The 24,221-nt window shown below is 35.7% G+C and overlaps 2 protein-coding genes and 1 non-coding gene across 7 annotated transcripts in view; all 3 read right to left on the bottom strand.

The window, feature by feature from the left end:
• Positions 1–5,560, bottom strand: part of LOC138712166 (uncharacterized) — a 99,635-nt gene extending 94,075 nt beyond the window's left edge. For 2 of the 3 annotated variants that reach the window (XM_069843654.1, XM_069843651.1), the window contains exon 1: positions 5,249–5,559. The gene's annotated coding sequence lies outside the window, so the exon portion shown is untranslated. Of the gene's footprint in view, positions 1–5,248 lie in introns of all 3 variants that reach the window. The other variant, XM_069843657.1, reaches the window with a different exon arrangement.
• On the bottom strand, positions 3,488–3,559 carry TRNAY-GUA (transfer RNA tyrosine (anticodon GUA)). The gene has a single exon. It is a non-coding gene; the product is annotated as a tRNA-Tyr (tRNA).
• A 408-nt stretch (positions 5,561–5,968) lies between the features above and the next one.
• Positions 5,969–23,335, bottom strand: LOC138712167 (UPAR/Ly6 domain-containing protein crok-like). Of its 3 annotated transcripts, none has more exons than XR_011335649.1 (3): positions 18,099–19,005; positions 15,405–15,548; positions 5,969–9,586 (listed from the first exon to the last, which is right to left on the bottom strand). XR_011335649.1 is itself a non-coding variant. In XM_069843659.1 (3 exons), the coding sequence occupies exons 1-3, from the start codon at positions 23,167–23,169 to the stop codon at positions 9,354–9,356; spliced, it is 423 nt and encodes a 140-aa protein (XP_069699760.1). In that variant the 5' UTR covers positions 23,170–23,335; the 3' UTR covers positions 5,969–9,353. The 3 variants fall into 3 exon arrangements, 1 of the variants encoding a protein (XP_069699760.1); XM_069843659.1 differs by lacking the exon at positions 18,099–19,005 and adding an exon at positions 23,124–23,335; XR_011335648.1 differs by lacking the exons at positions 15,405–15,548; positions 18,099–19,005 and adding an exon at positions 11,431–11,706.
• Positions 23,336–24,221: the final 886 nt, after the last annotated feature.

Consider the following 24,221-nt stretch of genomic DNA (forward strand, 5'->3'; position numbering starts at 1 on the left):
GACGGCAATGCTGCGCTGGCTCGTCGTTTGTACCAGGAGAGGTATCCACAGCGACAATGTCCAGATCGGAATACATTTGTACGTCTCCATTACCGTCTGTGCGAATATGGAAAATTTAACTCTCCTGGTTTGGGGAGGGGACGACCAAGATCTACACCTCCAGAAGTACGGGAGGAGATTCTGGAGGCTGTGAACATGACTCCTTCTATCAGCACACGAAGGGTAGCGTTACAAGTCAATGTTCCTCATACGACTGTCTGGAGACTGCTGAAAGAGTATCAATTGTATCCTTATCATTTGCAACGTGTACAGGCCCTGTCACCAGCAGATTACCCTGCACGAGTTAGGTTCTGTCAGTGGTTCTTACAGCAGTGTGGTGTAAATCCGAACTTTCCTGCCTTAGTATTATTTACAGATGAAGCACAGTTCACACGAGATGGCATAACAAATTTCCACAATCAGCATGTATGGGCGTATGAAAACCCACGTGCAACTGTTCCATCTCATCACCAGGCGCGGTTCTCCCTCAACATGTGGGCCGGTATCATTGGTGATCGATTAGTTGGACCCCATGTACTTGTAAACAGACTTACGGGGCAGGCGTACACAAACTTCCTGGAAAACACCATACCTCATGTTTTAGAAGACACTCCACTGATCAATCGTCAACACATTCACTTCTTGCATGATGGCGCTCCTGCACACTTCAGTCGTACGGCTCGCCGGTACTTGGATCGAAGGTTTCCTGATCGATGGATAGGTAGAGGTAGCCCAATTGCTTGGCCTCCACGCTCACCTGATCTGAACCCTCTCGATTTCTACTTGTGGGGCCATTTAAAATCATTGGTTTATTCGTCTCCGGTGCCTGATTTGGAATCCCTTCGGAATCGAATTGTGGCATGTTCTGAGGACATACGCAATACTCCTGGAGTTTGGGATCGTGTTCGCAGGTCAATGAGACATCGATGTGAGGTCTGTATTCAAGCAGGAGGTGGACATTTTGAACATCTTCTGTAATGACAACGACCTGCGGAAAGAAAAACGTTCCGGTGAATTTCAATGTTGTGAAGGCCATAACTCTGAAATGAAGCATTTCCGGACACATGTTGTAATGAACTATTTTGATTGTCTACATGTGGGAAATACATACCTGAAATTATGCCGCGTATTTTTTAAACGTCCTGTATAATTAATGATCGACAGGGTAGAATAGTTTTATTGACCATGTTGCGTTGGCATATTGAATTGTCATCATGACGTCTTGTATTGAACATATTAATAACGACACTTGCTTAAAAATCTCCTTTAGTTCCAGTAGAAAGTTTTGGATCTTAAAAGAACGGAACAATTTATGAAGTTCATGTAATTCTGTCTGTAACGGTTGAGTTGTTTGTCTAGATGGTGATTGAGAATTGATAAACTTTATTTTAGCCCAAGTTGAAGTTGAGACCGAAGGTGATGGGGGTTGCATTCTGAGTTCACTTCGTAGTATTGGTTTCGGCGTGGTGAGGTTAACGTATGAAATAAACTTTGGGCATTAGACGATAACTCGCAGTATGTTTATCTCCACAATTGCACAGAGAGCTTCATGTTTGTTTTGTGAATATTATGTGATTTAAAATTCCTTGTTAATAATGAATACCTTACCTTCAATTTCAGTGGTTTTATATTCAAAGAGAAAATTCGTATACTTCCAGTTCGATGGCCTTTGTTTTTTCTGCAATACCTTCCAAGCTTCAACTTTCTACCCATGGCTGAGCTAGAATAAAATTTACCAAAAAGCACATCGTTGTTTTCTCAAATCAAATTTAAGATCGTATTCTTACCAAAATTACTTGATATATTGTGAACAACATTACATTTTCAGTTTTACCGCTTATTTACTCGTACTTTACTTTCGATAATAATAATCAATTGTTTGTCCAAAACATTCAATATTGAAATCGATTATCGCACGCGCACTTGAGATGCATCTAGAGTGTAATAAGTAAACTTTAGATTTGACATAAAATTGTCGCTTTAATAAAAGAAGTTCTTTTAAGTCTGAAAATTTTCAATATTTTCCCTACACGTAAGGGAACTTGTAATATTTATGAACCATGATATATTGAACAAATTTGTCATAATTGACATAATTTTCATGTTTGTCACACCTGTTGAATTTTATTAATTAGGCCTACTCCCCAGGCCACATACAGAATTTAAATAACTGAACACAATGTCGAGATAAGTGGGGCTTCTTATAGTATATTCCTTCGAAGAATACTTCGACATCATCTCATATGTTTCTTTCTCCATGCACTATTTGATTTATTAGCATCTCGTACCGTTCGTATAAAACGTTTTTTTATTTCCTCTTATTCCTTGAAATGAAGTCGTCTTACTACAAAGATTATTTGTACAAAGGGAAGTTTTTTAAATTGGCTGTATTCCTAACAGAGTTTTTTCTTCGGGCGCTGATGCGCGTCTCCTCTGTGTCTGCAGCACAAAATGGAAACCCGCGCCTGCTCGTCTGGCCTGCTCTGAATTCTTTCCCCGAGCGCATCACTTGAACTCAAGATAAACTTCTTGTCCCCTTCTCTCTATTGTACATGCAAAATATGTGTGTCACAAGCGAATTCGGCATTTCTTGAGGACATTCAGTTAGTTTTCAGCGCACAGTACGCTTTCTAGCTTCAGTCACATTTCTGAAATCTCACTTCCTTTCTGATATTTTCGTTTGAAATCAGCTACGTTAGCTCTTCTGCAAGGAATCCATTGTTACTTCCTCTGGTATGTTACTTTTAGAGCACTTCCGCTATGCAACTCTCAATACACTGCAGCTTATTGGCCCTTCTTATATTTTCTACGTTAGCTCCCCCTTCTTCCATCAGAAAAATATTTGCGATCTAGGTCAAGACATTGAATCTCAGATAGATGTGTCTACAAATAGAATGCCCGGCATATACAACTTACCGGCATTATAGACGGTCGTAATGCGCGTGTTTAGTGAGGAGATCCGACCGCTCTCTCTCAAGGGAGGAAAACGAATTGTCAATCAATGATAAAACTTCAGGATTTTTTTCGCTTTCTTTTGAGAAGGAACGCCTTTTATTTTTTAGTTAATACAACCTTGTATGCTGAAAATGAACGTTCATCATCAGAAGATACGACTAGGGAAAGTTAAAAAAAAAAAAAGGTGTCCTTGTAAGATCTCTAATGCTTAGCCTAGAGTTCATCTGCCCCTTCAACACAGATGCCACTTTCTGCAAATGACTTACAAGCAAACATTCTGATAGGGGCAAATAAAAAAGTTAAATCTGCTTCTTCCACCATGTTAATAATATCAAAAGAAGTGTTTATACAAATTTTGGCCACTCGACCGCAATTTTACGAGGCCTTCCAGAAAGTATATATTATTTTAATGTACCGAAGTACATATGATATTTCCATGCAGATATTCTGCGTCATCATACGATGAAAGAGTAATGGAACGAAGAAAAATTCTCTCCGGCGCCGGGATTTGAACCCGGGTTTTCAGCTCTACATGCTGATGCTTTATCCACTAAGCCACACCGGATACCCACTCCGGCATCTGACAGAATTGTCTCAGTTTAAGTTCCAACTCTTGGGTTCCCTCTAGTGGCCGCCCTCTGCACTACGTCATAGATGTCTATGAACGTAGGATCCCGGCCAACTAGTCACTCATAACGAGTGCACCTCAGCACATGTGCGGACTTCAGTCCTACGTTCATAGACATCTATGACGTAGTGCAGAGGGCGGCCACTAGAGGGAACCGAAGAGTTGGAACTTAAACTGAGGTAATTCTGTCCGACGCCGGGGTGGGTATCCGGTGTGGCTTAGTGAATAAAGCATCAGCACGTAGAACTGAAAACCCGGGTTCAAATCCCGGCGCCGGAAAGAATTTTTCTCCGTTTCATTACTCTTTCATCGTATCTTCCAGAAAGTGATTTTCCCCGGGACCGTTTACAGAAAAAAGCACAATTGCACGGAAAGATTTATTGAAACAGATACAGCAATTGTTGCACTATTTGTCTACATATCCTCCACCAGAACTGAGACATTTGTCATACAATAGGATCAATTTTTGTACCTTGTGTCGTAGAAATCAGCCGCCTAGGATCGGAACCAGCGTTTGACAACCGTCTGCACCTCTCTGTCGATTCCATGATATGACAAATGTCTCAATTCCGGTGGGGAATATGTTGAAAAACAGCTCAACAATTGCTGTGTCTGTTCCAATAATTTTTTCAATGAAATTGTGTTTTCTTTCTGTTAACGACCCCTGGTGAACTTATTTATTTACGGCCCTCGTAATTGCGGTCGAGTGGCTAGAACTTGTATAAGCACTTCTTTTGAGATTATTAACATGGTGAAAGAAAAAAAAATAACTTTTTTATCTGCCCCCCCCCCCCCATCAGAATGTTTGCTTGTTAGACCACTACTTCGCTGACATACTGTGATGAATTCTTAAGAGAACTTCACCGTACTTATTTCAGCCTCTCTTCTGCATCTTCAACTATTGTCAAGGAGTCGACAGTTTTTCAATGACCTTAGGTAGGAACTAGTGGTAACGCTACTAGGAATTCTAGGCTTTCCTGCATACCAGGCGAACCAGCGATCTACCCTCTGGAAATTTTAAAGAGCTGGGTATCCTTAATCGTCTCTTTCTGAACTGTGAATAAGCTGTTTCTTTTCTTCTTGGAGGCTGGCTCAAAACCAAGCGGATAAACAACCAAACATATTCGACTGTTCAGCCCTCTGCAAGAGTCACGAATTCCTTGAACTTGATTGTAGCAATCATCCCTCACACTTCAAGGAACGTTTTATAGTTTTAAAAAGTACCTATTGAAAACTTAAAAAAAATAGCAAAATAAACAATGATATGTAATATTAAGTTAAAATATGCATTTTCCAGCAAAACTATTGAAATATGCACAATAAGCAAAATAAAATTGCTTTCATTCGATAATTCTTTGTTCGAAACGCGGAGACAGGCCTATATGAGTACTTCTTAAATATGACGTATTAATAAAAGCATGCATTCTCATGCAAATCCTTAGTCCAATTATTACAACACAATCACAATAAATGCTACATTCTAAAATTCTCTCCAGATCTAAACAAATTGAAAGAATTATCCAAATCTAATCTTTCAGGTAAAGCTTCCTGTGAAACAGATTTGAATAATTCAGAGTAGAGTCGTGCATAACCGGTTACGAAAAATAGAAATTATATACAGCCTACCTATTGCTATTGAACACCTGGCGCTGTAGTCAGTATGCAAAGCTCTTCCGTAGTGCTGCTCATGATTAGGTTTTTCTCCGGAGCAGTTGTTTGCGCGCTTTCAATCGGAGACCTCCGGTTTACCTCCGATTGATGCCGCGCAGGTTGTATAAGTGCTGTGGCGCAGACATACACTTTCCGCTGAGCATTCCTTTAATCGTATCAAGTAATGATTCGAGTCCGCTGACGTCCGCGTATCTTTTAAAATAAGTTGTAATTTGTTGTTTATTCTCTCTTTTTTATTTACCTCAAATTCAGAACGTCTTCACAATCCTAATGTTCACAATAACCATCACGAACAGCATGAACGTTTCCCTTAATTATAGAGATATGATGAATTCCCTTATCAGTATTTTGCCTACATGTTTATACGATTTCTTTGTGAATGTAAAAATATATACTAGTAACTCCCAGATCTTACTCACGTTTCCAGATGGAGATAAAAGGAAGGCGTTATAGGTTATATCGTATTTTGATATGACTGCAAGACCTTTGCTCTATGACCTATGTCAGATGAGAGCAATATATCGTTTTATTACCTCCTACTGAAGTTTCCTCAACACGTTTTGGTTAAGCATTTCTTTTCATGTCTAAAACCGTTTACAGATCACTTTTCTTTCTTTCTTTCCTTCTTTCTTCCTTTCTTTCTATCTTTCTATCTTTCTATCTTTATTTCTTTCTTATTCGACTTTATTTCGCAGGGTGGATCTTGACCTGATCACGTAGTTTAACTCTTCCTCGACTTAACACATCGTTTTCTCTACTTTCCAGTTTGCTATTGAATCTTCAGCAAGGCTTCCTGCACGCAGTGCTGTCATGGAGGCCATACGGAGCCTTACATCGTAAGGGAAGCTACAATTTTTTTAATTAATCGTATGGGGAAAAGAAAATTTTGTCTGTATGGAGTCATACGGCATATGAGTGCCTAAGTTTTGTACGCGGAGATCTGTACAGATCTTAGATCATCTCTTGCTGATCCTAATGTATTTTGTTTGATGTTCATAAACAAAAATTGTCCACCTCTACAGCACTGGAATCCAGAATTATATAAAATAATGGTTGAAAAACAAGAAGTGCTGCAAATACACACTCCAAAATTCACCGAGACAAGTGTGCGTCTACGGTGGTGCTGTATAGTGTATTCTTTAAATCAAACTTGTTGTACAATTAAAATGCAAAGCAAAACAATTTCTTTATCCCTTCTTTAATATTAAAAAATCATTAGATGACAGTCGGAGAGATAGAGAGAAAAGAGTAAAATATATTTCAAGGGAGAAAACAGGGGTGGGGTTTATGGCCAAGAAAATATTTACCATGATAGCTGACCTTCAGCTATTCAAGAGTCGAAACTTGCGGAATGCCAATTGTCATATATTGCTGAACACGGTAGCATTCCGAATATAAGATTATTTACAACGGTACAATGTGAAAAAATATTCCCTGGCGATGTAGACTTAAGGGAAAATATTCAGTTTAAAAGACCAAAATGCTAGGCAGTTATTCAAAATGCAACTTATACTTGACTTAGGTTTTGAAGAAGACGGTTTCTCTTCATAGCATATATCCTAAGTAAGGATAGGTAATTCACATATTTTTATAGCACAATGTCCCTGAACTAGACTGCCATTCATTTTTATAGATTAAATTTCCATATTACATAATTTCCAGTAAAATGGTTCTTCATTTTTTTACTGTGGTTATCGGCAAATTCTTGAAGTATTGCATTAAACTTCTTTTGATTGGAGAATTTAACTTGTCACGTTGAAAACCGCTCATTAAATTGCATAACTCCACTGAAAACGTTAGTATGTAATGAAACTGCTTATCTACTTTGCGCATTATTGCAATGTAGCGAAAACTAAATTCATTTATAGTTGCGGAAACAGGCTTACTGTGAATTATTTTTATGAAGAGAGTATAGTATTCCTGTGCAATACCTGTATATGCCTGGCTGCACTCAACTTGAAAACAATGTTTTGGTACGAACTTCCTAAGACTAGTGATAAGTAAAAAATTAATTTAGATTTGTGGCTAGAACGAACATGTTCCTCTAGTAAACGCGTTATAAATTAAGTTGGATCAGAAATGAATTTTGGAAACACTGCTGAAAGCAGATGAGCCCAGTTTTTAGTAATCTTATTAATTAGTGCAGTGTTTACAATTTTTTTCAGGAACGGCCGTCATAGTCTGTACCTTCTCTTAGACATTTCTTCTGTGATGTCTTATAGAGAGTGTCCCAAATTGATGTATACCCATTTTGAAAACACTATTTCTCAGCAACGAGATGAGACAGAAATAGGATTTTTGCGGTTGTATATTCCTTAACCCCGTACATGTTCAAATTGGCCCTCTACCGCCACAGTACACTCCCAACAACGACGTACAACAGAGCGACATACCAACAGGATTGTTGTTAATGTAATATCATTGCAGACATGTTCAATCTGAACTCTTAGGTCCTCCAGTGTTTGTGGTTTTGTGGCGTACACTGTGTTAAATCCGAAGATCGAGGCGGGAACTCCGCAGCACTTCCTCTTCGTCGCATCCATCTCTGGGTCGTCCTCATTTAGTGCGTGGACAAGTCTCGGAATGTAAGGCTTCCATTTTTGAGCTCGCAAAGCTCGATGAACACTGGATTTGCTGATTACAATCTCACGAGAACATTGCCTCATTGACTTCTTTGGGGATTGTGCAAAAGCCTGCATGACTGCATCAACACTCTCGTTATCGGTGGAACTTCTCTTTTTTCCGGACCGCCCTTTCAACACATCTTGCACTGTTCCGCCGACTTCAAACTTGTCTCGAATTCTTGTGATAGTTAACATTGTTGGTGGTTGTGATCCAAATTCAACCCCCCCCCCCAACGTCGTTGAACCTCAATAACATTCTCCACTTGCCAATAACATTTCAGTATCTATTTACGTTCATCGAACCATAATTGCACCACCATGTTTGTCTATAAATAGGTGAACATGTTTCCATGCTTTCCACTGGCTTCTTAATCATAAACTGAAAAATTCGTATTTATATCTCATTTCTTTCCTGTGAAATAGTATTTCTAAGAGTGTATACATCAACTTGGAACACTCTTTATACGTAATATACGTTATTTAGTTCGCACGTCGGAGCAATGTCATACTTAAGGGGAGAAGACGGTATTTTTTTTTTTACTTTTTTCCTGTTCCGTGTAAAATATTAATTTTTGGTATGTAGAGAGCTCCTGGCAGTAGCAATTCAACCAAATATAAATATTTTGAAAAAAATTATTTGGGGGGGGGGCCAGATTTGAAAAAAAAAATGTATCCAATGCAGGATTTCACTAAAACCGATATATCTAAACCATTCTTAAAGATAGATTCAAACTGTTTTTTTTTTTATGTACTTGCAAAAGCATGCTCTACAAACTGCCTGTAACAGAATTTTGATATTAGTCTTTACATTTGTAAAATAAACAATTAAAATTTAATAACACTTTTTGATTTCCTTTTTTTGCAAACAGACAGACATATTTTGAAAATGAAGAGCATTAACAAAATTCTGTTACAGAGGAAAGTTTCCTAATAGTCTACAGAATGTGTGTTCTAAATTTCATTTATGTATCTTTAATATTTCAGAAATTATATCCATTTTTATATGGCAGTGCAGCAAAAAAATGAAGTTACCGGAAACAACAATAAAAGGGGGCGTGTGACTTAAAAATCCATAGCGCAGGAAGTTTAAAAATGGCGTCTCAACATCCGATAAGGGCACAAATATCCACAAAATGTTATGCAATGCATTCCACACATAATCACAGTGTATTTTAAAGAATTTTTTTTTTAATTTACTTTTTTTTACCAAAAAATACCGTTCTCTCCCCTTAAGAAATTCCCAAAATACAGTACCGGTAGTTGTATCACAAGTAATTATTTATTTCCAGTTCGATCACTGCTGTATACTGGTATATAACCATATTTATCTCTTGAAATAATAATCGTCTACAAACCACTTTATCATTTTTATTCTGCTATGCCAAAGTGAAGCCTAAGAAACAGTGACAATGAGCCATTATCTCTCAACCAGAACATCAGAGACGGAATGCATTTGCAATGTTGTTCTGTACCAAAGCCCGCAGAAGGACGAGGCCTGCTGTCAGCCCACAGAGTGGCCGAACGCCCGTGTTGCAGGCTTCTCTGTTACAGTCGCAGGTGACCTGGTAGACGTCGTTGGCCCACTTGGACTGGTAACAGTCTCGGTCCCTGTGCCGCTTATACCCGCACTCGCGGATCACGGCCGTGTCCGAGTCCTTCGTGAAGTACACTGCAACAAAATAGGAACACGTGTATGTATGTATGTATGTAAGTTGCTGCGTGCAAATTATCGCTTTCAGAATGGTCTCTAAGTACAGTAAAATACCAGATGATTACTTTAATGTGTGCTTTATTAAGGTTCTGTACCTATTCGCATGAACTGTGTAATGTTTACAATTTTTTTTGGTAGGTTATTTTACGACGCTTTATCAACATCTAGGTTATTTAGCGTCTGAATGAGTTGAAGGTGATAATGCCGGTGAAATGAGTCCGGGGTCCAGCACCGAAAGTTACCCAGCATTTGCTCATATTGGGTTAAGGGAAAACCCCGGAAAAAACCTCAACCAGGTAACTTTCCCCGACCGGGAATCGAACCCGGGCCACCTGGTTTCGCGGCTAGACGTGCTAGTAATGTTTACAAAATCACTAGTGCAACATCATGGCATATGTTGAAGAACACAAATTGATTTATTTCACCGTGGGCTCCAGTGTTATTTAAGGGAACTGGGTAGTGATTTCCGATGAAAACTCCTATTCTTTATATTTTCTTTCAAAAAGTGAGAAAATTACCCTTTAAAAATATTTTTTGTGGGAGATATCATTGCAGATAAGCCCATTAAATGGATTCTTTAAATAACTTACTCGTATGGCGATGCATGTAATTCATAATTACTTTGTTTTAATGCAGTTTTCTGTAAGTTAAAATATTTAAAATTTAAGTGCACTTTTCTACTGTATATATTTACATACGATTTCTACGCAGATATCTGTAGATTATATTCTACAAAGGAGATCTACAGGGTTATGATTTTCACATATAAAATATAAGGGAAAATATATATGCATTGAAAACATGGCAAAAATTATTAATCAAAGTTGAAAAGTATAGAACTTGAAAACTTGTTCAAAATATTCCTCATTTGATACCCTACAACTTTTGTATAAATAGTTTCTTCATAAAATTAATAATAAGAATGTTACAAGCAATGTTCCATAGTTTTTGCTCACCCAGTATTATACAGACGTACATATACATACGTGGTTTTGGATGGCTCGGTTTCAGTTAGATACATAAAATATAACAAAAGGCATTCGCCGAAATAGTTAAGTGAAACAGCACCTTTTGTCCTCTTTTTGGTCTTATTTTTGCATCTTTTCCCCTCCATTTTTCCTATGAAAATTTTCCCTAAAAATCCCAACCTTGATAATCACATAGGTTCGCTAACACAGGCCGCAATAATACATAGTACGTTGTATACGGTAGCCGATGTCCTTAGCACGGACTTGTATAGGAAAAAATGTTATGTTTTATTTAACGACGCTCGCAACTGCAGAGGTTATATCAGCGTCGCCGGATGTGCCGGAATTTTGTCCCGCAGGAGTTCTTTTACATATCAGTAAATCTACTGACATGAGCCTGTCGCATTTAAGCACACTGGCCCGGGATCGAACCCGCAACCTTGGGCATAGATGGCCAGCGCTATACCAACTCGCCAACCAGATCGACTTGTATGGGAGGGAAGTAAAGCTGTAGGTCCTGTGTCGTAGATTTACAGCATGTGAAAGAAGCTTGCCCCTGCTAGAGGGCTCCATGCAAAATTTATCGGTCACTTCTAGTTCACATTGAATTTCGACGCTGAATAACCCCTGAAGTTGAAAGCGACATTAAATACTACTGACAATTTGCGTGTTATATTCCAGGCATCTGAGATGGAAATGCGATAATAAGCTTATTTTAATTGCAATTATATTAGTTACAGCATTACATATTTACAAGACACATTTTAGTATAATTTCGTGTAGTTTCCATGCATATTTGAGTATTGCAATTACCTATCTATAATAAATACTTACCGGGCAACTACGTATTTGAACTTATTATGAATAAACTGACAATATTAATATTTTAATGTATTCGCCTCAACATTTCTTTGCTTAAAGGTTTCTGTTTACTGGAAGAGCAACAAGTGTATTACGGTAGTTGGAGAAGATTTTATCTCCATTCGCGTCATATGATTACGTTTAAAGCGCGACTGAAGTTCAGTTCACCTAATGATTTAAATAAACTGCAGATAATTTCCATGTTTTCTGGTGCGATAGTCCAGTTCGCACCAGACAAACCGGTTCAATCCTAACAAATGCATGATGGACCACTCTGGCACTAGTAATATCCTCTCCTTAAGATCAGAACCATTCCCGACGGACTTGAATCTATGAGAAACTCGAGCAAGTGCGAGCATGAAAGAATAAATAGAAAGCCTGCAGTGGTATCGCAGGAAGCAGAAACTGATTGCAATAAAATTTTGCTGCACTGATTACAGTTTTCAACGTTCATGTTGACACATGTTGTTTTAGTAGTCAAAGGTCGTGCAGGATTTTCAGATTTTTGCTCTATTAAATACCTTAAATAGTATACAGCAAATAATAAAATCTCCTATATGTAATTATATTTTTTTCTTTCGAAAATGTAAGAATTCACAGTCTCCTATGTACGGCTGCCATAGCATAATAAATGTGTTTTTTCCTCCTACTGAAAAATTGTATATTTTGCACATAGGAGTTATTGCAGGAACAACGACGATATAACAGTCTTGTTTGTACACCTCATATATTATTAAACTGACCTTTGAAATTACCTTAAAATTCAAAATATATCAATAAAACTAAATAAAACAATCATCAACCTTTGTTTTTTCACGTCGTATTTTTCTCTTTGGTCGACATTTGAAATTTGATTTAGAGCTCTTAATGTCTTGCATTCTATCGACATGTTGGAATTATGTTTTTATATTTATAGCATCTTATCTCCTAATGATCTAAATCCAAATTGTTTTAAAATATCCACGTGTTATATTGTTCAGAACTGTCACTCTCGCAGTTCGATGTATAATCATTATTTTCAGTACTTAATTCATTACATTTTACATGTGTTATGTTACTTTATTTTAAGCAAGAATGTGCGATATTAAAAACCTAAATGTAGTCAGTTATTTCAGACCAATCTATGTGGGAGATTATAAAATATTTCACAAATAAATGCAATGATTTATTATCAAAAAATTCAGTCTTATTGCATATCGCCAATATTTGAACCCAGGACAATTTTTCAAGCACAATTTCGACAATTACTTTATATTCTTACGGCAACTACCTTTGCAGCGCATGGTCTGGAATGCATTCAGCACGAGACTGCTTCTGTTAGCATTGCTCTCCATTCGGGTTTCCACTTTCTGAATGTTCAGCTACAGCCCATGTATTACTTTTTGAAACCTTCATAGCTGTGAGGTCCATGGATCAATTACTATGTATAACCGCCTCGCTGGTTTCTGGCATTTCATGTGACAACAGGTTGTAATAATATTAATAAAGTTAATGGCTTAAAGCAGTGGGTGTCAAAGCAAGCGCATTTTTCTGACCTTGACGTCGTGCGCGGGCAGCAAGCGCTAAGTTTGGAAAGAGGAAGGGTTGTGTATATGAATAAGCAACCTGTTGGATTAAGAAAACAGTGGTGCACAAACTTCAAACGGAACGTGAAATTTTATGTCGTTATTTTTATATGGCTTCTTTCTGTTTAATATTATCTATATTGTCTGTAAAACAAAAGTACTAACACTGATTTCTTAATATTGCACTTCACAAAATCACTATATTTTCCCACAGTTAAAGATAGACTAAACGTAAAGAATTATGAGCCATCTTACATATCCACGCAATTTCTGACTGGACACGGAAAATTTAATTCATATTTTGAACGTTTCAAAATTGACAACCCAAACGGCTCTTCATATCCCTGTGAACACCCCACACAAACAGTCGACCACCTGTTATTTGAGTGTCCGCTACAAGAACGCAAGAGATCCGGCTAGAAACCCATCTTAGCATGTGCGATACAACTTTCTCACCACCAATTACAGAAGTTCTTCTGAAGCAATGTTGCATAAAGGAATTTCACATATTTATTACAGGTGTATTTAAGACCTTATAGAAATAACAGTATTTAGTAACAGTGTCCTATTTATTCTTTTGCAGCCAAATTTGTAACTTTTAAAAGTATAGTTATCATGTTGAAGTGTATGTGTTGTAGAGGATGCTTGATTTGTTGTGTATGTGAGTCATAGTTGTGGGATGCTTGATTGTGTTTGTGTGACTATTGTGTATTAATTTATGATGTATGTTTGGGAAAGTTGCTTAATTGTGTTACAGAGTACCGCTATAAGAAATGTTTTGTTTATGTGTTGTAACTGTTTTCTGAATGTCTCAATTGATGACTGATGTTTGATTTGCAATCGCAATGTTTAAATTACGGATTGTGTAGGTTTTATTTCCATTGTGTAAGCTAATTTATTTTTCTTTTCAATTTGTTTTATGCTTAGGCCTATTTTTTGTGTAAAACTATAGCCCTAGCATACATACGTAAAATAGGGCTACCCCCCATTGGAGAAACAATAATAATAATAATAATAATAATAATAATAATAGTAATAATAATAATAATAATAATAATAATAATAATAATAATAATAATATTGCACTTGTGTTTTAAATGTTAATAACACAATAGAGAGTTAAGAAGGAATATTCACTTAAATTCCATAGTAGTATAATATTATACTGTATTAAGTGGATGAAATACATCATCCATAAAGAAAGTAATATTCCAAAGAAAGAGATTGAGTATGACATGATAAGTTGGAATTTATATTGATGGTATCTTTAGCCTTACAAAAGTAATCAATAAACTAATCAAAACAATATTACAGTACAAAGTAAAGTTACCTAGGTAGGCCTACTGTATCTGTTTTAATTGTAACTAATATTACATAACAAAACTCTTATCGCATTATGCTTTTAAGGTGATATTTGTGAGCAACTTCCTATCATCAGAATATTAAATTATTTTCTCGAAATCTGCTGAAGCTATAGACCTGACATTTTTACAGCACATGGGCACGTATCTTTTGCTTATGATGTAACAGTAGTTGCTTTGTTAATTCATTTCCTTACAAACAATTTCCATGCGAATATTTTCAAAATTTTCAATACACTATCTTCAGTATATTAGATTTATGAAAACATTCTGTAAGGCTACTAAATAAATAGACCTATACCTGAAAATTTCACTTTTCTATAAAAAAAAGTTGAGAAAATATTTCTTTTGAATAAAAAAATCAAACTTGTGAAAAATAAGCATTAAAATTAAAACTCACATTCTTATAATGCACTTATACTTCTCAGGAAAATCTAAAAATTAACATGGATACAGTTTTAATAAGTTCTCTTCCCTTTATCTATTGAATCAGTGCTGGCCATCCCTGAATATAGCTCGACCAAGCGCCATATACCACCTCTTTCGTCTGTCTCTTTCCTTTCCGCTGTAAAGCGCTCAGGCTCTCCTGGGCTGTAAAGCGCGCGCTTGCTCCTGTGGGCATCAATTGACATGCCTGGCTTAAAGGATTCCAAACGCTCATTTATATAGCCCAGTTGTTATTCAGGTAAGCGCAAGATAAATCGAATTAATGTCGGTTATTAAATTGAATGTAAATTAATATGATACAAACACAATGTATCAAACGAACGCTTGAACGATATTAAATAGAGATATGTAGAGAACGGAAAGGCGGACACCTATAGGACAGGAAAGGAAACGGAGACAACGTGATAAGTCGATCTATCGATCACAATACTAAGCGACCAGAAACAAGAAGTAAAGTGAAGTCATTTTAAGTGTGTAGGCCTATGTCATACAAATCTGGTAGTACAGAACATTGCTGCTCTCAGTGCTAGGGTCAGTATTTGCAAAGTTAATTAAATAGAATCAGTCTACTCACAGATTTGGTAAATACTTCTGCAGAAAGGATTTCCTGGGAAGTCTGGTCTCAGCGGGCATTCCTTGAGGTAGTCGGGATGAGGCTTGGGGCTCCCACAGTCTGCGTCCCGATCTGTGCGACACTGATAGCATTTGATGGCGTCCGCTGGAAAAAAAAATTACAGTGTAGATACTCGTAAATCAACACATTTTCTTACTGCTCCTTAAATAGAGGTCTGTTATAATCTCTTTGTTCTGTAGCAAATCCCTCATAGTTGAAAACATCGTTAATAAAAATTCTACCACTACTGCTGTTACTACTACTGATACTACACCGCTACTAATCATACTACTTCTGCTTTTATTGCTAACAATGCTGCTACTATTACTGCTACTGCTACTACTACTACTACTACTACTACTAATGGTGCTGCTATAACTAATGTCACTACTATTGCTTCTACTATTACTACTACTAGACTAATGTTACTACTACTACTACTACTACTACTACTACTACTACTACTACTACTAATAGTGCTGCTACAACTAATAATGCCACAAATGAATTTCGACAAAAATTCTCGGTTTTGGGATATCAACAATTCACTTTTTATGTTATTATTATTATTATTATTATTATTATTATTATTATTATTATTATTTTTGTTGTTGTTATGATCATCATCATCATCATCATCATTGGACTTATAAGGTCTATAAGTCTGTAACTTATTCTTTTTTCTACTCCTGATACTCTACTAGTTTTATACAATACATTAGTCAGATCCAAACTTGAATATGCATCTGTTGTTTGGAATTCTATTATTTCTACTGATTCGGTTAAATTGGAAAATATTTCTACTAACTTCCTCTGTTTTCAATTATGAACTAACCTGTATTTGTTTTAACTGTTCTAGTCTTTATGCCAGACGTCTTGAGTTTGATTACTTATTATATTCTAAGGCTATAAAGAGTGACATTCTTTGTGAATCCATCATAAGTAGTACCTACCTTCGCATTCCTTCTAAAGGATTAAGATTTCAAAAACTTTTCATACCACTAGGCCTAAGTCTAAATCTCTTTCACCGGTTGCAATATGCATAAAACTTGGCAATTTGTACGGTATGAAATTGCATCATTTTAATGTATAGTTTGAATGTCTTATTGTTGTTGTTTTAATATTAGTTTCTACAGTAATTCAACTCTAACACATGTTTTGTTATTATTGTTTCAATTGAGCTATTCTTCATTTTCACATCTGTCCATGAAAGTCTGTTCATGTACATTTATTGCAGTTATTATCATTATTGGTAATTATTATCGTTATTTTTAATTATTGTCATTATTAGTCATGTTTGTCATTTGTGATGAAATATTATTTATTGGCCTCTGGTTGTTGTACAGCACACTAAAATATTAGTAAATAAATAAATAAGATAAATCATCATTATCCCACGCCGAAACGTCGTGGTAAAAGGTATCATGCATAGGACTCGCGTTAAGGAGTGTCCACTGGTTCGAGTCCTCATAGGGAAAGAATTTTCTCATGATATTTCGGCCATTATATGGGACCCATATCCACTCAGCATCGTGATGAATTTGGGGAGCCACGATAGGTAGCAAAATCCGGTTACGGAAACCAGTTGCAACGATTGGGTGAATCATCATGCTGACAGCACTTAGCCCACGTACTGATTGAATGATCGTTCGCCTCTGCTGGGACATGTGGACGTGAGGCCAGCAGTTGGCTGGTCGGTCTTAGACCTTTATGATTTATCGCGTCACGGATTTTATTATTATTATTATTATTATTATTATTATTATTATTATTATTATTATTACCACTACTACTACTACCACTATTACTACTAAATATTACTTTTAATCTTTCATTCGCGTAACCATTTCACATATAATATTACCATAAGTAATAAAGAAGTGGGTCCTAAAATAAGTGAATAAATTTCACTTCGGCTCTCTTCACTGTGCATGCTCTAATCGCCTATGCCCGTATGGAAGTTATCGCCTGCTCTGAAGCTGTCTGAAAGTCTTTTACAAGGTATGTGACAAGGTTAGAGGGTTAGTTGGAAAGATACATATGTAAGTGACGTGAGGTCGAAGAATATGTGAAAAGATTTCAATGATTTGAGATCCTCGGCCTCACATCAATTAGATATCCACAAACTAACCCACTAACCTTATCACATGCCGCGCATGCGCAGTGAAGAGAGTTAAGGGTGAGATTTATTCACTCGTTCGATTTTCCAACGTGTGCTGCCATCTAGTGACCAATCAAGACAGCTGGTAGGTTGTGTAGACCAGTGTTGCTACTTTTGGTACTGTATAGTTATAAGGGTTTTGTACAATTTTAAATTGCCTGTACGCTAATACGCACGGTTCCTACAATTTTACATAATTTAGAACAATCTTACTTTTTTATTTAATGATATGAAAACTGAGAATTATACAGATGTTTTATGAGCCACCAATGGTAACTTACTGGTAGAAACAGCGTGATTGTCATCGATCAACAAGGATGTTTAGTCAGCTTGAAATTAAATCTAATAATTGGGGATATAAATTAATTAATTACTTTTAAAACTATTTTTTTCTTTCCTTCACCGCTCTTCTTTGCTGTTATCCCGAAAAATGTTTCTACTATTGACACAGTGGTATAATAATTAATAATTAATTGATGAACTAGTCGACTTACTCGTGTTAAATATGAAATATCTGTCCGGCTTACAGCTGTTTCAGTGCTTCACGCACCATCATCAGAGCCTACTAGATCGCGGCGTCATCTCGAACTTCTCTGCCTGTTAGGAGGGTGTGTTTTATTGTTGGAAGGTGTTGAATTGTGGAGTCGAATAGTGTGTGTACTGAAATTGATCTGTGTGTTGAGGATTTGATCGGGGTATGTTTTAGTGTGTTTGTATATTTCATATTGTTCCAGTGTGTTGAGATTTTGGTTCTTGGGTTGTGTGTGTAGGATTTCCATGTCCGTATTTATGTTATTGTATGTATGGTTAGTATTGGTTATGTGATCGGCGTATGTAGATGTATTGTGTCCTCTGGTTATAGCTTTAATGTGTTCTTTGTAGCGTGTTTGGAATGATCTGCCTGTCTGTCCTATGTAGAACTTGCCGCAACTATTACATTTGAGTTTGTATACACCTGTGTGGTCGTATTTATTTGTTTGTGTTTTTAGTGTGTTGAGATGTCTTTGTAGTGTGTTTTCTATTCTGTATGTTATGTTGTATTTCTGTTTTCTGAATGAAGATGCGATCTTATGTGTGCTTTTGTTTTCTTATGTTAGTGTGATGTATTTCTTGTGTTCTTGTGTTGTGTTTTGTGTATTTTTGTGTTTGTTAAGTTTTTGTTTTGTCTTCCTTATGATATTGTCTATTATATTTGGATTGTATCCGTTTTCTTGTGCTATGTATTTGATTGTGTTCACTTCTTCATTGTAGTGTTGTTGGTTCATGGGTATGTTGGGTAATCTGTGTACAATTGTCCTGAATGCAGCATGTTTGTATTGTATGGGGTGGTTAGATGTGTTGTGTATGTGTGTGGTGGTGGTGGTTGGTTTTCTGTATATTTTGAAGATGTGTTTGTTGTCGATTTTTGTTATGGTGATGTCTAGGATAATTAATAGAAATGACCTTGAGACAACAGTGGGTACAGTAGCCTATGTAATGAAAAAATAAAACTCGTATTGCAGTAAATATAGTAAAGTGATAGCAACAAATTTGATGTTAGTTTTCTGTTAGGCCTATGAATTTATGCTTTTTCCCAGATTTTGTAATTTGTTGGGCGGGTGCAAGAGATTGTTAGATTTGGTACAGAAAAAGTATAGTTTGGTACAATTTTCTCTGAGATCTGGTATATTTTATTCTTGGTCAGTGGCTGCACTGTTGTAAAGAGTCGTAGCTTCGTCGATAGATGACGCAAGGCAACATTGCGTATGATAGCTCCATCTGTTGATGGTACGTTACATTAATTGCGCAGACCTCTGCTGCAAAATTAAAATTCTGTATTATTATTTTGTGAAGACACAGCATTGCCGTTCTCCTTTCGGAAGAGAAATAAAGCGGGGGGAAGGCTGTGTCACAGATTTTACGCCATGCGGAAGAACATTGCCTTTGAAGAAAAAAAGAGATCCAGACAAAATTATCACTACCCGGATTTTCTTCTAGGGAACGGAATATAACAAAATTCGCAAAGAAAGATAGAAACAACAACAACAACAACAATAACAACAACAACAATAATAATAATAATAATAATAAATAATTTATCAATTTTCTTAAAGTCCATCCGTCAAAAACTTATCTAATATATTAGTGTGATATTTTATTTCATTCTACTTGATGAACGTTTTAAGTTTTTATAAACCATCTTCAGATCACATGGTTTATAAAAACCGAAAACGCTCATCAAGTAGAATGAAATAAAATATCACACTAATATATAAGATAAGTTTTTGACGGACGAACTTTAAGAAAATTGATAAATTAACAAACTTATCGGAACAATAATGGGTATAAAATATAAAATAATAATAATAATAATAATAATAATCATCATCATCATCATCATAATAATAATAAATGTCTCTTAGCAATACTATTTTGATTGATAGCGTTACTACCCTCATCATTTAATTATTGTGCTTACAGAATATGATACAAGAAATCGGTAAGAAAGTCGCCTGACGATTCTTGAAATGGAGTGTCATTTTGTGTTTTTATTTTCAAATGAATAGCCATTAATTTTTCATAAAAATTGTTATATTTGAATCGCTCCTTTCCAAAAGGGCTTCAGTCTACTTTTTTACAAAACGAGTTTTCCATAGGAATTTGCAGTTTTGGGGTCGACGCATATTTTACAACAAAGAGCGTCAGTCCAGTGGATACGTATGTGTGAACTGTAGGTGTAGGAATGTTGTTCCTTTACAAATGAACGTCAGTCCTGGACTGTGGTCCGTTTGGAAAAAAACTGTTGCCAACCATGGTTTATATATGAGATTGGATTGATAATTATAATCAAAATATATCTAATAATTTGTATTTTAATGTTCTGTTGGTAGTACTTTGACTGTTGTATCGTTGTTGGTTCATTTCGAAAGTAAAAATGGATCAAGATAATGTTTCAAGAAAGAAGAAGGTGAATACTGTAAATTACAAGAATAATAGGAACTTTAGCAGGACTGAGGGAGTTTTCAAACAAGAAGATCCGAACACATGTAAATTTTCGTTTTGCAAAGAAATTTTACAGTGTTACATTTGTTCGGATCAAATTTCTGCAAATTTAAAGGACATTAACTAAAATTCTTTCAATAATTTGTTATCATAATACACTGCTCTCTTAAATTGATTGAGCATATTGGGAATTAAATCAATAGCTTTCCCAAAACACGCAATGAAATGTTTCATTTAAAACAATTCTTATCTCGAAAAGGAAGCAAAAACGAGCACAATAAAGATTTTGTTGTGGTTATGTATCGAGTTGTCGTAAACGTATTCAGAAAAAAACATTAATTTTTTTTCCTAAATGGGCTTAAGTCCAGGCTTTTGGAAACTTATAACATAAGCAGAAAATAATTTTTGATTGTCATTTCCATATTATATAGATACATTATTATCACATCTCTGGCATCACAATGCTAATACGGACACTAAATAACCAAAGATGTTGATAAAGCGTCGTAAAATAACCTACTAAAAACAATGCTAATAATGTCATTTATTGAATAAGAGCAACACAGATCAGTTTTTTCAGCTTTTCTCAAATTTAACATTTTTTTGGGCCATGGCCCTTTTAGAAAGGAACGTTTCATTTTATGTGTTCCATTTCCAGATAAATTGGCTCCTAAGCAAAATTGATTCAATAATTTCGAAAAAATTTCTTTACACATTCTTTACAGATTAACAGCATGTCCAAAGTTATATTTTTTGGTATCGGGTGACAATAACGTAAATTTGAACAAACACTTCTAAGTTAGTTTTTGTAGCATCACAATAGTTTGTAGCTGATAATAACGTACAATACTAAACTTCACACATGACACGTGTAATAATGTTACATTTTTTTTTTTTAATTTTCTCTCTTTTTAATACATATCAACGTAGCTACTGACGTCACTCTTTCGTAAGCAAGGCATTTCACAGTTTTAGTTCGGCGTTTGAATTCCGTGGTTCAGTGAAAGAACCCTGTAACCCTCAGAAAGTTAGATGATATGATTAACATAGATCTAAACCTTTTATTTGTCATATCTCTTATTGTGTAGGCCTAAGTACCAACATCAAAGATAGAAGAGATATGACAAACAAACCGCATTTCCATTGTTTGCTGTACAATGCTTACGTTGTTAAATTTTTATTTTACTTCGATTTTCTCACAAAAAAGTATGTGAGTGTTATAGTATTTTTGTACTAAACCACAGAATTGTGAACTATTATAAGTTACTTCCTGTACACTTTGTATGAAATGGGAGCCTGCATCAAGTAAAGACTAAAATATTTGTTCAAGTGTTGTTTCAAATAATATTCTGGTTTATAGAGATGTGATTCTTTAGTAGTATAGATTTAAGTTCTACAGTCCCACTATGTAGTAAATAAGGAGGAAATAGCACTTTTTGAATCCTTCAGCGACTTTTTCTGCTATATTTCTAACGCATCTGTCTTCCAGGTGTAACAAGATCTATAGCTTTCTTTTTCGCTATGTAACAAAAACCGTTATTTCGGTGGGCACACACTTCACAAATAGGGTTACCAGATTACAAAATAAAAAACAGGACAATTTATTTAAAAAAAATCTAACATAATTCTTCTAATGGACTCTAGACAGACGATTTCTCTCTCTGGCCAACTAAGAATTGACTGGAGAAATCCGGACGTCTGGTAATTCTATTTACAAGCAATAAGCATTGTATCTTTTATGAGTGTCATTCTTAATTTAGAAACATTTAAGTAATTCTTGATGTTCCTAAAAAAAAGTCGTAATATGGAACGTTGAAAAAAAAATTGTTCCTAATTGAAAGGTTACAAAAAATACTAAACTTCTCTCACTTACATCAACATCTCTGCTAGTCATCTTCCATGTCTGTAATTTTATCATATAGGAGCAATGGATCCGCTTGCATAGTTGCCTCTCACCTCAAAAACGGAATTCAACACTACCAGACTACAGGGGTAAAGAAAGAACTGAATATTCACAATTGAAGGGTTCAAAACCATAGTGGGCCAAGCGCCATCTATTAAAAACGGAGAAAGCAAAGATTAAAGTTGAACGAATACCATAGTTTAATGAAGACTGACATATCATTTAGTTTTAATATACATATACTTTATATTACTTGCTATATGTTTCATTAAATCACAGTCTAGTATATACAGTCACGAAGCTCGAGTTGTGAGGGTGCTAGGAACAATGGACTGTGCCGGTACTATTTCGCATTGTCTGTAATGAGGCGATATTAGCTATCCTAGTGGTTAACAACTATGTATAGATGCATATTTACTACGTATTAAGTTTCGTGACTGTATATACTAGACTGTGATTAAATTATGGTATTCACTTGACTTTAACTCTTTCCTCCTTTTCTAAATAATATGGTGCTTGGCTCACTATGGCTCTGAACCCTTCAATTATCAGTACCCATTCTAATTTATTAAATTTAAAACCGTGAGAATATGATACAGGTTTAATCCAACCGATATCCTATTTTCCAACTTACCACAACAAAAAAATGGCGAGAGAAGAAGCATATATATCATCTTCATATTTAGTCCTTACTAAGTTACAGAACATTCGAAAAATTCCTTGCTGACTTACAACGCTGCGAATATATAATTAGAACTCTGTGTAATTAATTCCACACATCACCAAGAAAATTAATATCATTCTACGTAAAATTGCGTACAAAACACACTTAGTACCTATAGGCTATATCACATTCTCCGATATCGACCGACATTCATTTCTTAAGTTTAGCATCATGTGGGCCATGGCTATTATTGTTAAGTAAAACAGTTGCATTCTCTTAAAAACCACTGATAATACAGACTTTCGGTTGAAGGAAATTTTAACATGATCGATTGAGGACGAGATTCTACACTAGAGTCCCTCGATAATAATAGAATATAAGAGTTGAGACCAGCGAAAAGGGATTAATTTCCTTAGAATATATCTCCATTACTCGAGTTTCAAACCTCAAAGCTCGTTCTAGCAATCTTCCCAGCTTCTTTTCGGTCGCCCTTCGTCTCGATCCTATCGGTCTATATCTTAGAACTCGATATCCTTAATTCTTCCCACGTGTTTCTCCATTTATATTATTTTTTATTTTTTTCTTTCAATGTGAATATTCGTAATTGTTCTCTATTTCTTCATTTCCTATGTTGTCCACGCAGGAGTGTCCGGTTAGAAGTTTCAGGAAGTTCAATTCTAAACTTTCTGTTTTCTGTTCTTGTTTTTTGTTACTGTGCATGTTTCGCTACCGTAACTTAAGATAGCGGCTATCATTGTTTTATAAAACTTAAGTCCCTTAATGTCCCTTATTGTGTATACTTGGACTTCTCCAGATGGCTTGACACACAATCAAATGGAACATAGGGTAAACTGTATAGTGATTGACCACTTAAGCTAATGAATAATAAAACAATGAAATAGCGGAAAACAGTGGTAACTTATTGAGAGAATTTTAAAGGCACTGGATCAAGTGAAGATTCAGAAACAAATCAAAATCAATAAACAAAAGAAAAAATAAAATTTTAATGCAAAGATAAATTAAATAAACACAACAAGTCCACTTTTACAGTTATTGACCGTCTACTGC

The sequence above is a fragment of the Periplaneta americana genome, chromosome 13, assembly GCF_040183065.1.
Source record: "Periplaneta americana isolate PAMFEO1 chromosome 13, P.americana_PAMFEO1_priV1, whole genome shotgun sequence".
Taxonomy (NCBI): domain Eukaryota; kingdom Metazoa; phylum Arthropoda; class Insecta; order Blattodea; family Blattidae; genus Periplaneta; species Periplaneta americana.

What these genes read in the sequence shown, in the direction of transcription:
- LOC138712167 (XM_069843659.1), bottom strand. Translation starts at nt 23,169, where the DNA reads ATGAAGATGATATATATGCTTCTTCTCTCGCCATTTTTTTGTTGTG. An exon ending in CTCGCCATTTTTTTGTTGTG is followed by an intron (nt 15,549 to 23,123) that starts GTAAGTTGGAAA and finishes TTTTTTTTCCAG; the next exon opens with CGGACGCCATCAAATGCTAT. An exon ending in CAGAAGTATTTACCAAATCT is followed by an intron (nt 9,587 to 15,404) that starts GTGAGTAGACTG and finishes ATTTTGTTGCAG; the next exon opens with TGTACTTCACGAAGGACTCG.